Source organism: Lepisosteus oculatus, chromosome 5 (assembly GCF_040954835.1).
Source record: "Lepisosteus oculatus isolate fLepOcu1 chromosome 5, fLepOcu1.hap2, whole genome shotgun sequence".
Taxonomy (NCBI): Eukaryota; Metazoa; Chordata; class Actinopteri; order Semionotiformes; family Lepisosteidae; genus Lepisosteus; species Lepisosteus oculatus.
Window position 1 is genome coordinate 15,647,877 of NC_090700.1, and position 15,825 is coordinate 15,663,701.

The following is a 15,825-nucleotide window of genomic DNA, read 5'->3' on the forward strand; positions in this document are numbered from 1 at the left end:
ACTTAACCTGCTATAGGAATACTAAAGGTGATGAAGTCATTAAGGCTTCAGCTGAAAGCCCCTTTTAATTTGAAGTATCAGGGAGAGGGGGGTTAATGGCAGCCTACTGTAAGGGATACAAGGAAAATGGCAAAGAATGTAGTTGCCTTCCATTAATGCTTAAGCACATAAGCTTAAAGCAGGTAAGGGTACTCAGTGAAGGAGTTCAAAAAGCAAGCAGAAGGTACTTAGGATAAAATTTTATTGTTCATTTGACAGCCATCTCAGAACCATCATAAACATTGTAAAAAAATAAAAAGATTAAAAGTTCTGAGGCACTTGCAGGTCATCTCCTGGAGTCCCAAGGGTACAAAATCAACTTTAGCCAAGTTAAGTGCCATTTGTTCACATGATCCATTCCGGGGAGGGCTAGTGGAATCCTTTAATGCACTGGGAGGGAGTCTGGAGGGCTTATTAAAGATACACCACAGTACCTGCAAAGGAGGATAAATCATTACTACAGATCATGTCACAAATCAGGAGTGGTTTAAAAAAAAAAGTTCACCTACTTAGAGCTCTTGTACTTTACTCTCATGGCCTGTTGTGGTCGATCAGCTGCACCAAGATACACCTTGTGAAGATCTTGCAGGCAAGGTGCAATTTCATGTACAGAGTAACCAGTGAAAGCACAGAGAGATTCAGGCTGTTTGAGACAAGAAGCTTCATTTAGCCGGCCACAGAGAAGGCTTTAGAATGCTTAGCTATACAAGTATAAGAGAGGAGCTTACCCACAGTCTCCCATTAAGTGTGTAGTTTGCAAGACAGTATGCAGCTGCAGCAACCTTAGATGGGAGATGCTTTAGAAAAGGGTCCACATCCAGCAGGCTTAGTTCAGATACATACTGGAAGCAAAGAACTGGGTTTGAGAAACATTAACTGGTTACCCCTCACCCAATCTTTTGGCGAAGTGCCAGATCTGCACAAGGGCTTTGGTTTTAAAAGCCAAATTGCCAAGTGTACTTACTAGGGCAAGGTTTTCTGTTCTACTACAGACTGCTTCAATAGTCAGGAACTGCCTCAAGAATTGATAAGTTGTAGGTACAGTCATATCAAAGCCTAGGACCCTGAGAAACAAGTGCTCCATCCGTAGCAGCTGCTTCTTTGTGTAGGCTTCATCGGTGATGTAGATAAACTCGTCAGTCTCTGGGGGGTAGATCTCTTCATATTTCCTAGAAAATGCAGGGGCGCATTAGGAATGAACACCTCTAAACTCTCCATCTTTAGTTTAAAAAGGTGCTCATCTACTCAGCCTGGAATTCATCAATGAGCAGGTAGGTTCCCAAGAGCCCTGTACTTACGACGCAAGAAGAGCAGCTGCTGTCCCCACTAACTGCAACTTCTCTCGCAAGACAGACATGCAGGAGAGAAATCTGTCCAGGTAGTTCACAGTCAGGTAGAGAGTCTCCAGGCACAGTTTATACTCCTCCCCAACTTCAACCAGCCAGTCCACCAAGATAACGCGCATGCTGTTGGTAATGTCCGGTTGTTTCTTCATGTACCCAGGCTTGGGTCTGCACTTGACCTGAAGGTTACAGAGCTTGTTAGGGATAAGCACCCATTTCCTGAGGGGGGTACCAATTATGAAGAACCCACCTCACTCTCCCTCAAGTGGCAATAGATGTCCTTCACATATTCGAGCGAATCTGGAGGTGGCAAGGGCTCTTCATCCTCTGGTTGAGATTGCATGGATGCATCCTGGCATGACCCTGCTGAGTAAAGCAGGTAACAGTACCTAGTGTAGTGACTGTGCAACATTACAAGTGGGTAATTATATTGACTAGTCCATTGCAGTTATCATTAGTGGTAATAAGATGTTCATGCATAAAAATCAACTGCATATTTACTAAATGGCCAGCAATCAGCACAAGTGAGGCCAAGTGCATGAATCATATTTAAAGAAAATAAGTACTCCAACAAAAAGATCCAGTGTGGTGAACCACAGAAACACAAACCATTATTCTTTGTAAATTTACTTAAACCCTAGATGTGTTGTACATAGATGGATACTTCACTTTAGGAATGAAGTGAAACTGGATAGTTTCACTTAATGGCAGTCATTGAGACAAAAGCATGTAAAACCATAAGTCCTTTGAATACATGATCTAGTGGGCCCTGCCACCTTAAAAGATGCTCAACATAAAATGAAGCAGAGCTAGACTTGAGATGCCATTTTCCAATCATAGCTCTGCACAAGAACATGTTGCACTTCCACTCTGAATATAGGGGAGCCATCTTCAGTTCTGTTGTAGCTGAGACTACTTACCCGAACTAAGGTCCAAGAAGAGGCAGAACTCTCTGTGCTCCAACATGGAGGACTCTTCATATTGCAGCGGTGGTTCTTCAGACAGTCGTGTGCTGGGGACAGACTGGACAATCGCATCAGGTTCCTCCACATAGATTTCAAAGTTTGATGTAGAGGGACAAGTAGGAAAAGCCATCTTCTGGGATGAAGGGAATGCATTATCCCAAAGCGATCCATTCTTGGAGTGCAGAGTGCCCTTAAAAGGGTTAAGTAATACAAGTTATTGCCAGGGCACATCAAGCCAGCTAGGATGAGACCAAGAGCAGAATGCAAATGCTAGGTACACATTTACATTTAAACTGTTTTAGGATTAATCTTAAATCAGACAGCCAAAATATGCAATCTCTTACAGGGCCTTGGCCAATTTAGGAGATTGATTTATGAAGTGCATAAAGACCCAAGGCAGCTGAAGTTATACATTAAAAACCTCTCACCTGACCAAATGATCTGCTGTGCTGATCATTTTCACTTAGAGATCCTAGTACAGCCCTTTGTTTCGGCCTCAAATCCCACTGTGAGCGAGGTACTTCCATGAAGTTCTGTACTATAGGAGCCAGGTTCTCCTTGTTCCTGCAGCCCCCAACCAGGAAATAACTCATCTCCAGATGATCAGCTTAGGTGCAAGAAAAGTAAAATTAGGATAACTACGTTAGTTTCTAAAGATGCCATGCATGTCATTCTACTTGGATTGCTTTTTACCGTGCCCGTGTGGCAAGTTGTTAGCCAGTAAATTAGGAAGCCAATATACCACGTACGTTTTCGCGTACAAATAGGCTCACCACTAAAACAACACGGTCGCCTTCAGAAGTTATGAACATCTCGCATTAGAAGTAGCACAGAGCGAAAATTAAAATTAAACCTCTCAAACCTTTTAATTCGCGTAATCCAGATAATGCACGCCCTGCAGCCACAGAGTATATTTCTACTTTACATTAAAATCCTCCCTTAAGGAAGTTGGCGTCACTTCGACTATATATAGTTCTCATAAAATTAACCTGAATTCAAATTAAGCGTAATTATCAGCTCATGTTGTACACTCAGCTGTTGTGGGTCCATCAGTGACACATAGTAATTATTTTCAATCAGACCGCTTTCGAAGGTTTCGACCAATCAAAGTCCAACTATCAGACACGTGAGACGTCACCACAGCAACAGAAGAAGCTTTCACCTGCATGATTGTGCGTCTCCTTCATTGTCCAGCTGATAGAAATTACAGGTGATGGTGTTTTATCTCTATGGCGACACTTCAGTTGAAACTGTATGCCCGCTTTATTTCTTTAGACCAAAAAAAAATGCTTAAAATACTGATTTATAAATCAGTTATATCAGTTTAATTGGAATGCACACATGACATTTGTTCTTGTACTGATTTAAATAAACATTGCACACAAAAAGAGGGTCTGTATAGTTATTTTCTCGGCAAACTCTTCTCTCAGTAATGTCTGATTTCTAAGCCATGTGTGAAGAATTTCTGCACTGCTGCTCTGGATAATTTTTAGCTTTGACTCTTTCCTCTAGGTTTCTAAATGCCAGCTTTATAGCGGTTGGTGATTTTTTTGGTGCAGTACACATCTAGTATTTCCATATGCCTCCTTTAATGCCTGTCATATAATATAATTTTAGATGATCTGCATGGATAGAAAGCAGTCAAGAGCTTGTTTGAGGCAGAAGGGTGAACAGATAAAAAGATGCATTTAACTTTCAGAAATATCTAACAGGACGCCAGGCCGGTGCAGTGGGTTAGCGGTGCAGGGTGTTTAACAGCCCTGGGGCCCTGGGTTAAACTCCGGACGACCTGGGGTGCTGTCTGCACAGTGTTTGCATGTTCTCCCCAAGTTCATGTGGGAGTCCTCTGGGTGCTCCAGTTTCCTCCCTCTGTCCAGAAAAATAGAGTACTGGCAGGTTAATTTCTGGGAGAAATGACCCTGGTCTGAGTGTGTGGTTGTGGCTGTCCTTTGGTGGACTGGCGTTCCATGCAGGCTCCCCTGTGACCCTGAATCGGAAGCCATGGTTTGAAAATCGTTGGATGGAATCTATAATACAGCTGTTACTTTCAAAATCAATTTTAACTTCTGCATTGGATTTATTTTGTACACAAAAATGTTTATAAACTGTAATGTAGCAAAGCAGGTAATAAATGATACAGGGAAGCAGTAATCGTCTCGTCTATATTAAATCAATCTATTAGCCTACTAAGTTGCATTGTGACTTAGCAATTTAGAAGTTAGGTTATTTTTTCATGCATGTGTACTGATGATATGAAATAAAGAAAGTGTTTGTGTTTATATACTTTTTGTACATTATTATTAAATGAAGGAAAGTAAGTTTTTGCTTTCTGAAATGCTTGTAGGACATTAAGACAATTTTAATATTTTGTGTTTTTAATAGAGTCATGATCGTTATTTTTGATGCAGGAACCTCTGTAGTTATACATAAACACATTTATTGAACATATTGTAATGATTCAAGTAGTAGGTTTATTCCATGTTGAAAAAAAGAAGAAAGAAAACAACGTTTTGGCCGTGGGGCCTTCTTCAGGTGTGATGATCATGACTTAAGACATGACTTTTCATTTTCAATGTTCGTATTGTAAGCGATTTGTCATTTAGAAGGTTTGTCTCAATAGGTTGAGTTTTAAGAAAACAAAAAGTATTTATTTTTGGTTTGTTGTGTCAGTTTCAGGATTCAACAAAGCCATTATTAATGTCACACAGTCTAAAACAATGGTGTTGTCTCTGTGTTTTTCCATTAACAGGGAAGCTTTAACCATTGTTGGTGATGTTCTGTTAATATTCTATCTAATGTTCTTGGCTGTGCATTCTTTTGTTGTTTAATCTTCCCTACAACATTTTTTATCATGACTGAATAATTAGTCTTTATACTGTAAATGTGTTTCAGTACTGCTTAGTGTAGCAGCAAGGGCTACTGATTTAATATGTGTAAGAAATAATGAAGTACTGATATTCAAGTTCAGTGCGATCAACGTACAGCAGAGAAAAGGCAAGACGTTATGAATGAAGATTAAATGGTAATGATCTATTATATTAAAGGCCATCAATGAAAAATAAAATGCAAAACATGTTCCTTGGCACTATAATAAATCATGGGTAAACCAGATTCAATGAAGATAGATAAGGCTAAGTATAAGTATTTCTCTCTATGCCTGTAAAAACTGTACATCTTTCTACACCCAATGTACTGACCAAATGACTGGGAACAGAATAATCTACAAATAATAAATCCCTATAATTATTTAACCCTTTAAATAGTAATCTGCTCAAGAAACTCACGTTTGAGAAACATATGGAAATCATATATACAGGTGATTGTTCTCTCTGACCATTCAAGATTCAATGTCTAATTGTAAATAATTGCACACACCTTTTTAAGTAGTTAAAAACAGGATGGAAAATGACAGAGGTAGTTTTATAATGGACTTAGAATAAATTCAGCATATTACACTTACTTTAGGTAGTCCAAGATCAAGTGATGATGAACATATGATCTGTAACTTTCATTGAATATCAAAATTGGTAAATCAGAATCCAATACATTTTCTGTAAGTATTTACTGCATATGGCTAATAAATGTCCAACCACATTCAATTTTACTGCAGAATTAAGAGATTAATAACACCATTTACCATGACTCACCATGTTGGCTAAACAGGTAACCAAACACAGTAACAACACTTATATGAATACACAGATTTTGTTTTAAAAAATAAATGAAAATTCCTGAGTAGCTATGTGAGTACACATGTATTGATTCTTCATAGTCTGTTTTTGACTGAGAGCACTCTTCTGTCCCTGATCTCAGTCCAAGAAACCTAGACGCTTAATTTATTTGTGATATGCCAATAGATGTTAATCAGAGTTCATCTCAGGCTGAGAGATCACTGAACATGTGTTTTTAATAGTTGCAAGGGATAATGGAATGGAATTATGGGAGATTTACTTATGCTTTGAAACACAAACTAGTCATCAGTGACTGTTCACATAGATTAGAGATGTAGAATGATTAAAAAATCTGTTCTGCAGGAGCAGAGCAGTGACATAGAATGCGTTTTTTTTTCAAAATATGAATAAATCCGTTGGATTTACTGCTTACCCAGTAGAACGTTATCATTTGCTGCAGAATCCTAATGCTATGCAACAATCAATCACTTTTCAGAGGTGGGGTAGGGTGAATTTATTTTCTATAATACACAATATTGTAGAAAATATTAGGTGGTCTTATTTAGAATTTTGAATACTAAACAGATGTTACTATTAACTACTGTACGTGCAATAGAAGAGTAGGACACATTTCTTATGCTGAAGGTACAGTATGTATTATTCCCTGGTGGGTGAGAGCTCACAGTCGTTGGCTTCCTCAAAAACTGAACACATTCCCACGATGAGCCACATTCCACCCGGGGCTGCTCGGACTCACTCAGGGTGATCTGGCCCCCTCCAACCAAATTAACATGTGCTCAATCCAATGGGTTTGCCACTGTTTTGCCACTGATCCAGTGCTCTACCATTGAGCAATCCTCAGACCTAGGCAGTTCATTAAACAGTACTAACCCGTGTCACAGTGGAATACTCAACCTCAATCCTCCTTGAAGAATTTCAGTTAGTCATGAACCTGCTCTGCCTATCAGCAACCTGTGTCCCGACCACTGGAGCTGATCTCTCACAGCAGTGCAGCCCCTACCCCTATTTGTTTTTTTCCCTAAAGGCTGGGTTAACTTCCACCCCTCTGGCTTTGTCCTGCCTCATCCATCTCTGATGGCTCAATTGACCACATCACTTTGGGTCTGTCTGTCAGCCTCTGAAATATACAGTAAATGTAGGAAAACCTCCATACATGCTTCATTCCCTCATTCTCTTCCCCAATGGAGCCAGTTTCTTCGTCTTGCCAAAGAAGGATGGACCTCTTCTGCCCTGTATTGATAACATGGAACTAAACAAAATCATGAAGAAGAACTGGTACTGTTTACCTCTGATTCCATCGCTGCTGAAGAGGGCCAGCAAGTCCTCCATCATTACTAAAATACAGTAGATCTGAGGGGCACAACCTGATCCACACCTCGTGGGAAGGCAACAAGTGAAAGACGTCTTTCAATACCAAAGCAGGGCATTAAGAACACCTAGTACTGCCTTTTGGCCTGTGCAATGTTCCGGCCGTCTTCCAAAACAAAATCCCCTATCATAACTCTCACCAGGAATGGGGCCTGGCCAGGGCAGTTGGAGCCCTGACACATAAGAGGCCTGCAAGAAAACTGTGCCACTTCACCACAGCCCCAATCCTTCACCAGTTGGATCCTCATTACCCTTTGAGATGGAAGTAGATGTATCTGATATGAGAGTGTGTGCAGCCCTGTCTCAAAATTTTGGATTGCCACCCAAGATCCATCTGTGTGCCTTGTCCTGGAAACTCTGGTGGAGCACAATTATGACTTGGGCGACTGAGAACTGCTGGCAGTCAAGATGAGCCTCAAAAGAGTGGAGACACCTCCTACGGGGAGCCTTGCAACCTTTCTTGGTCTTCACGGACTATTAAAACCTACAGTACATCAGCCAAGCAATCAAAGGTTTCTGGTATTAGATTAATTATTTTTTCAGAAACTACAATGCAACCATTGGCAAGCGCATTGGGCCCCGTTCTTCTCCTTGGAACGAAGAACAGGACTTGACACCTTGTCGAGGATCTGTGCTCCCAGGGTTCCCTAGTCTCTAGCCCTGTTTCCTCCTGATGCTCCCACCGGGTTAACACTTTGTGCCCCAAAAGGTCAAGCCAGAAGTGTTAAACTGGGGCTATTCATCCAGACTGGTGGCCATCTATGAGGGCAGATGTGGAGGCATGTGTGGCGACTTGTTCTGCACGCTGCCAAGCCAAAGACTCCAGCACAGCTCCAACTGGCTTATTACTCTCCTGGTCAGTACCAGACTCTCTGTGGCAGTCTATCTCCATCTCCACCCTCCCCCCCACCCGCTTCTGCCCTGAAGACTGGGCTCACTTCAAGCCCTATGCAGTATGTTTATATCTAAGCTTCTCTTTTTTATTTGTCTTATTAAAAAAGAGGTTCATAAAGTGATGTAAAGAAATGTTTCTGATGATGGGGTACCAAGGAGATTATTATTTAAGGTGGACCACTGTTCATCTTTCAACTTCCCTGTGTAATTTTAAACTACTATCGAATAAGCACTAAAACAGTACTTTGACAGATCTACAGATTGAAAGTTTGATTGTTTTTATTCTCTCTAACTCCTTTTGTGAGTGAAAATGAATGAAAAACCTATCTTCTATAGAAATCAGAGAATATTGTTAGTCAGGCTATTACAGGTGCCTTTCATTCTAACTGAAAGGTCATTATTAACAAAAAGAAGTAAATGCAAACTGGGGCCCCATTTTTCTGGGAAATCAGCCAACCAATCCAAAATTTCTGGTATTAGATTATTTTTTTTCAGAAACTTTATTGCCCGTGGCTTTTTACAGACTATAAATCTTGCACAAGTCTTGTTTTCCATTTGCAAGTGTTTTAAAAGGACTGTTCAGCACTTTACCTCCTGATGACTGAAGAGGATGGCACAAAAGAGACATACACAATTGCTTTTATGAAATGTACATTATACTGTAGCTTACTTTATACCAGCTTAGCACACAGACAGCCTACACTTAACAGTATGCTGGCATCGGTTGTTTGTATTCTCCTACTGTTCCGATTTGCAGACATGGTCAGACAGGAATGCTCAGAACTTAATATTTTATGACTTTGTTTCTATGGCTGAATCTTAATGAGAGACACAAAAGCGCTGTGCCCTGGAAGTCAAGAAGACAGTACATTTTCAATTATTGGAGAATTTTTGTGCAAAACAGTGCAATTTCAATCCAAGAGAAATAAAAGCACTGAGCCGCATCCCTCTCTGCATAGGACATTTCAGCAGAGGCAAGGTCTTTCATGCAAATGACCCTTGTCTGGACAGCTGGCACAGACAGGAATAGCCCCTCCTGAAAAGTCTTGATACTGCAGGCACATGTTATGGTGGATGATGAAGCATACAGTAAACTCACTCTGCCTGCAGAGAACAAACATGAAAATAGGCTTGGCCAGTCACTGTGTATAATCCCTACTGGATGAGTGAGACCTGTCCTTGCATGATCCCTGTGGATTTATTCAGCTCCTGATACTCCCTATTACAGATTCTGTATCAGGTAGGGGCTGTAACCTGATGGACCAAGACTGTTATTCTTATCTAAACTATGTTGTATCATACTGCTACCTTGCATAAGGAAAACAGTAACACCACCATTCATATTTTGCCTGCGCTATGTATTGTATGGCTCCAAGAAAAAAACAAGTCAAGCTTGGACATACATTTTCTAAATTGTAAGCAGTGTAAGTGTTGTAAGCACATTTATCTTGTTAAATGAAATGTATTCGTTATCTGAACATTTGTATGCCATCTCATTCTAAAGACTCAAATTTAACATAATCTGGAGTCACATTAATTGATTGCTGTGACTGAAAGAGAAAGTCATGACGGGTTACATTCAACCATCAACATAAAGAATATTTCCTGATTTTCTAACCATCTTTTCATTTGGTCTGCAGGCTACAGATTACATTAAACTGAATTTTGGCAGCCTCCTAAAAAAGCTAATCAGCCTGTTCTTGAAATGTAATAATACAAGTGATTTATTTTTCCCCTACCCAAATGCTTACATTGTGGTATGTGGAAGATGTTTCTCATAGTTACCCTACCCAAATGCGTACATTGTTGTATGTGGAAGATGTTTCTCATAGTTACCTAAGTTTTGGAACACATTTTGATCACATTTTGAACAACTCCTGAGTTTGATTCCAGCCTCGGATGGCTGTGCATGTTCTCCCGGTGTTTGTGTGGGTTTTCTTGAGGTACTCTGGTTTCCTCCCGGTGATGTGCTGGCAAGGTGTGAGCTGTCAGCCGCAACTGTCCATCGCTCTGTGGCCCTGCAATAGAGTGATATTGTATTCAGAGGCAGAGCAGTCATGTGTTTCAGGTCCTTTTAACTGTTCATTGGAAAAAAACAAACAATGCTCTCCAATCATTGCACTGCAGAGCTCATTATTTTAAAATAAATGCTCTTTTATGCATCTACAAAGAACTTTGGCAGGGTCTGAGGTAGCAGATCACATTGTCTCTTAGGCTGACAAGTTGATAAACTTGAAGCTTTTTTGGGTTTCATTTAGCCTTTTGGGATTTTATTGGCTGGGTTTCACCAAAGGACATGGTCTGTATCCAAAATCACGGAATAATTCTTGAGCATTGTCTTTCTTTCCTTTAAAATCACTCCCTTATTCTTCTGCTTTAAAGAAAATCTTTCAACCTTTGTTTGATTTTTTTAAAAACAAGTCCAAGTCTAAATCGATCAATTTGGACAAATCAATCTGAGAAAGTAATTTAAACAGACTGAGTAATTTAGCCTTACTTCAGTATGCCCCAGTCTCAGTACTCGATTGTCCTCCCTTGATTTCTGCACAAACAAGGGAAATCCTTCATCATCTGAAATGACACATAAATCATAAATCATCTTCAGTGCCTCAGTGGCTTGTAATATGTTCTGCCCATTGAAATTCATCCCACGCAGACACAGAAAGGTGTGCTTCTGAAAATGTACGAGTCTGAGACACAGAGAAACAAAGCAATGAGAAGTGTCATAAGTGATCCACATCTTAAATTTAGAAGTACATACTGTTACTACTGTTTTAGCTTCTCTATACTGACTCGCTGTTGAATTCCATATTAAATTATCCATCTTACATTCAAAGCCATTTACATTCAGTTTATATACATGACTTATTGCTGGATGTTTTGCATCTTGACCTCCTTTTTTTAAAAAAAGAGGAACACTAACTCTTAATTTAATCAAATCCAACAGCAACATTTAGTTTATTTTTATTGTATTCCATCCATCCATATTCTAACCAAATTCAAGTTTGCAGGGGAGCCAAAGCCTATCCTAGCATGCAATGGGAGTAATGCAGAATACACCCTGGATGGGATACCAGTCTATCACAGGACACACACAGACAGACACTCACCAGCTCCAATTTTCTGAGAAGCTAGTTAGCCTATCAGTATATCTTTGGACTTGTAAACTGCAAACTCTGTTCTCTTTCCCCTTGTACACAGCAGACTCTAAGAAGAGGTCGAATAGAGAACAGGTATTTAATAACACAAAGGGTTGTGGAGTCTGTAGCAAGCCACCATGCCTTGCCATTGAAGATGATACAGATATATGCCCTATATAAAGATCTCTCAACTGATGATTTTTTAAAATTATTTTGCCTAGACATACTATTGATTTTAAAAACTATTTTTCTAAATGAAACATTTATTCAGCCATTTGAATCCTTTAAAAGGGTTTAGTTTTGCAAATAAAAAACCCCACCTGATTTATTGTTTAAAGATCGATATATTTTAAAATAACTCCAAAGTCAACTCACCTGTATGAATTGTGAATAATTAATGGCAAATTATATCATTTACATACCAATACAATACTTGCTTGAACATAATCATTTTCAAATTTGCAAATTTACCAAATCAGAACAGAAACACAAGAATTACATTCCAGTACTGACTGTGTACTCTATTTGGTCACTATTCCCTTTTCTACATGAGTATAAATGCAGATTGGATTTAATGCATGAATAACTATCTGAAATAAGTGGCAGAAGACATGCTTCCTTATCCATAACCATGTGACACACATCTGAATCACACTGCAGAAAAACATCAAATTCATCCTTAATCATTGTCTGCCTGTACATGCCAGATATAAAGCTTCATGCATGCCACTATTAATGAGCCTTGTTTATTTATGTGCAGTTGTCAGTTGGGTTGCTGCCCTGAAATCACACTCCTAGCAAAGCCGATGTGTTTGCCTAACTTTTAAGTATACAAACTACCTCCTACCAACAAGTCATCTCTTGTATTCAACACTAAACATATTATGGAACAGCATATCACTAATTTAAAGTTGCCGTCTATGTGTCTGTCCTCCAGAAAATAGCAACAACAACAAAAGAGCCCAAGCAATGCTACTGTCAAAGACGCTATCTATATTTACTTATCCATTGCGATTGAACATGTTTTTGTTCAGGCAAGTTGCTTAAAGGTATTTAGGCATACCAGGAAATACACTTCAAACAAGCAAGTTTCTGAGATAAGGAACACTCAAGACGTCCAAAAGATAAACATTTTCAATCATCAGCTGCTATTTATGCTGTTTATTAAAACATTCCCTGATTGTTCACTCCAAAGTGTTCAGACTGAAGTGCCAATTTAAAAGTATTACACCAGCTGGTAATTGTTTACCAGGGTGATCGTACAGCAGTCCTGAGATGTACTGCTTCAGTTTTTTTTTTAGTAGGCCGATAGTTTTGAAAAATGGAAGGTGATGCCATCCCTCACTCAAACTCCCACGCTTGCCCACTTTGCAATAAGGTGAGGAGAGTCATTCTGCGCATTAGCCTGACAAGTGTTTTTTTTTTATTTAAATCCAAATTCACAAAGAAGAACAAAACCTAAACAGAAAAAGCCTTATGAATGTTTATTGAAAGGTTAGGTATGAAGAGTTTTTTGGCTTAGTTTGCTTGGCTGGGGGCCAATTTCCTAGTCACAGGATTAGGAATTTAGGATTTACCAAGCAAAGTAAAGAATTAACCAAACTAACCACAGAAAGAAGCCTAAAAGAAGAGGTGATGGGGCAAATAAGAGATTCATAAACAAACGAATAAGCTGACTGTGATGTTTTATAGCTTTTCATGAAGTAGTGTCAGGGAAATAGAGCAGGTGAAATGAAAAGTTATTTGGCTCTAACCCTAACCCTACCCCACTTTTGTTACTCCATTTGCTTTTAAAAAAGGTTATCTTTCAAGAAACATGTTCAAAAACTGCATACACCCTTTTGGAAAATTAACAAGCATTTAGCTGGGGCAATAAAAATAAATAAAAAAACTAATTTTGCAGTGGAGTGAAGCAAAAAGGTTTGAAAGTCACCTTATTACCTTTGGTGAGGGTCATTTGTAACCCTTAGACAATGGACTGGTATTATTTGGTGTATGCTTCAGTGATTGTGCTGGAATAAGGGCATTTATTTCTTTAGAACTTGACATAGACTTTATGACCTTGTGATGATACTATTATTTATTTCTTTTAAATAATTGGCCTCTGCAGAAGCTCCTGTCTCGTCAATCACACAAATTGGCTGAATGACATATAAGAAGGAATCAATTCAACTGTGCTTATGCACCTGGACAGTCAATAGTATGGAATTAGTTGACCCTTGGAACCCCCAAATTAACCTGGTAATCAATGGTGGCACCTGGCCAAGGGGAAAATCAAAACTCTGATGATGCCCTACACACCTCCAGCCCTGGCAAGTGGTGTGTCATTGTTCCTTTACATCACTTCGGACATACATATATATAGATTTAAAATTAAAGGCACAATTAAAATTGTTCTGCCCTTCTTGGAATGATATTTACAAACTTCAATATTATGAAGCTACAAAGAGCAGCAGATGAGGAGGATAATCTGCTATAACATTAAAGGATGACACTTTAAAGGATGACTTTCTTGTTTCACACATTTGGATGATCATAAAAGTGTCACAGAAAGATTTAGGTAAAAACAATAATGCACCCCTACATTTTTCGTCAGCTCTTACAGATTCACAGAACACAAAAGACTGTGTAATTGGCTAATTATCATAGTTCTCTTTAATGAATTCCTTTGTGGACTGGCAATCGTTCAACTGAGTTTGGATAAGAGATTTCCCTTGATTTAAAAAACATTCATAGTGGATGATATTTAAAATGTGAAAGATTTTAACTACATTCTTCCACATTTGTCACCAAGAGACTCTCTCCTTCATGGAGAACAGAATTTCATATCCATAAGAGACAGGAAAATCCAGCTGAAAACCAAATGATAATTCGACCCCTTGGTGAAGCCCCTTTTTTCATAAAACCTTTAAAATTTGACATTTGGAGATTAGAAACATCAAGAGAAAATTATAAGAGGTAAATAACAGTAATCAGACCTCAAAGTGCAACATTTCTGTACTAGCTAAAGTGTAAAAAATTGTTGGGATTTCAGGCCTGCTGAGAAAAAAAACATATCATGCAACACTTCATATCCGGGTCCAAAGTAACTCACTTTTGTCAGACAGATAAGCAACACAATGTGAGAGCAAATCTCTAGGGGGAATATAAAAGCCCTCTAATTCTTTCAGCGATATGTGCTTGTAATTATGACATTTATTTTCCACAGACAAGGGGATTGAATTATGTAAATGTTGTTAGTAAAATGCCCATTTCCTTTTTTTAACCAGTTAACCTTGAAAATGACTCTTGAACGGATAATAAAAAAGACAACAGTCTTCCTGGTGACACAAGCTGAGGCTGATTATAAATTACCAGTATCGCATAGAGGAGGAAGTCCAAATCTTGAAGACTGCTCTCTGGAGAAATTAACCACTTTCCCTTCTGGGGTGCATAGTTCCACACTCTTCACCTGCTATTCTTTCCTGCTGGTCAGGTTCCAGTTGCAGCTGCTGTTGCTTTCTGTGTGCTGGCTGCTGTGCTTGTCAACAAGATTATTTTTGAGGCTGGCACACTGGCTGCAGGATCCCACAGGATACAAGCCTGTGGTTTATTTTTGTTGTTGTAGAGGAGGGCTCAGGAGGCAGGGAAGGATATCTATTAAAACACAAAACCAGAAGACAGCTGTCCCCTGCTTCCTTATGCCTACCTTTCTAGATAATAGGAGAGGTGTTTTATTATTGAGCTTTTGGTATACTTAATTCATTGGCAGTTAAAATAAGTGTAAAATACCTGTGTGATTTTATTTCACATCTCATCTTGTTAAATCACTTCCCTTCTGTTGACTGCTATTTGAAGAAAGGGAGGAAAGTAGGAAACTCAGCTGAACTTTAGAATCTAACACCTTTACTGCTCATTGTGATTTAAATGGTTGGTGATATCCTGAGGTTGAGTGATATGCTAGTTAGACCAGGATTCAAACTTGCCAATCGATGGAGTGAAGAGTGACAGCATCTCTCAACATAGTGCCAGCATCTTATTAGTTTCATTCAGACCATCCAACCAAACCTCTTACTGTTTCTGAGAGAGGCCAAGATTAGAGATCTCATCTAGCAAGAGGTAAGAGGTGAGAACAGGGCGACCTTTAATATTCTACTAAATGTCTTGCAGAATTACAAACTTACAAAATTATTACAAAATAGCTCTGTGCTGAGTTTTTTATTAGATGAGCAAATATTATGCTCCAACAGCAAACATGTAAGAATCCCAACGCTAGTACAGGTAATGGCTCAAGGTCCTAGGTTTGGGCTTAGGACTCCAACAAAGCTTCAAGAGCAGTGGACTTTTGGATCAACTGGAGTTTCTAAACATACAATGTACCTTACTGGACAGAGTGCTTAAGAGC

General features: G+C 39.1%; 1 protein-coding gene and 1 long non-coding RNA gene across 3 annotated transcripts; both read right to left on the reverse strand.

Moving 5' to 3' along the window:
- Positions 1 to 224: 224 nt before the first annotated feature.
- On the reverse strand, positions 225 to 3,387 carry ccna1 (cyclin A1). Of its 2 annotated transcripts, none has more exons than XM_015341847.2 (9): positions 3,210 to 3,387; positions 2,776 to 2,954; positions 2,303 to 2,537; positions 1,633 to 1,745; positions 1,338 to 1,561; positions 1,004 to 1,208; positions 768 to 881; positions 549 to 682; positions 225 to 473 (listed from the first exon to the last, which is right to left on the reverse strand). In XM_015341847.2, the coding sequence occupies exons 2-9, from the start codon at positions 2,938 to 2,940 to the stop codon at positions 422 to 424; spliced, it is 1,242 nt and encodes a 413-aa protein (XP_015197333.1). In that variant the 5' UTR covers positions 2,941 to 2,954; positions 3,210 to 3,387; the 3' UTR covers positions 225 to 421. The 2 variants fall into 2 exon arrangements, with proteins under 2 accessions (XP_015197333.1, XP_015197332.1); XM_015341846.2 differs by having other exon boundaries at positions 1,633 to 1,748; positions 3,210 to 3,386.
- Positions 3,388 to 8,782: 5,395 nt separating this feature from the next.
- LOC107076766 (uncharacterized) lies at positions 8,783 to 14,975 on the reverse strand. Its single transcript, XR_001477921.2, has 3 exons — positions 14,796 to 14,975; positions 10,799 to 10,872; positions 8,783 to 10,319 (listed from the first exon to the last, which is right to left on the reverse strand). It is a non-coding gene; the product is annotated as an uncharacterized lncRNA (long non-coding RNA).
- Between the last annotated feature and the right edge of the window lie 850 nt (positions 14,976 to 15,825).

Excerpts from the sequence above, each read along its gene's own strand:
- ccna1 (XM_015341846.2), bottom strand. The coding sequence starts at position 2,940 with ATGAGTTATTTCCTGGTTGGGGGCTGCAGGAACAAGGAGAACCTGGCT. Across the intron at positions 683-767 it reads CACTTAATGGGAGACTGTGG|CCTGAATCTCTCTGTGCTTT; the intron begins GTAAGCTCCTCT and ends TGTCTCAAACAG. Across the intron at positions 474-548 it reads GTAAAGTACAAGAGCTCTAA|GTACTGTGGTGTATCTTTAA; the intron begins GTAGGTGAACTT and ends CCTCCTTTGCAG.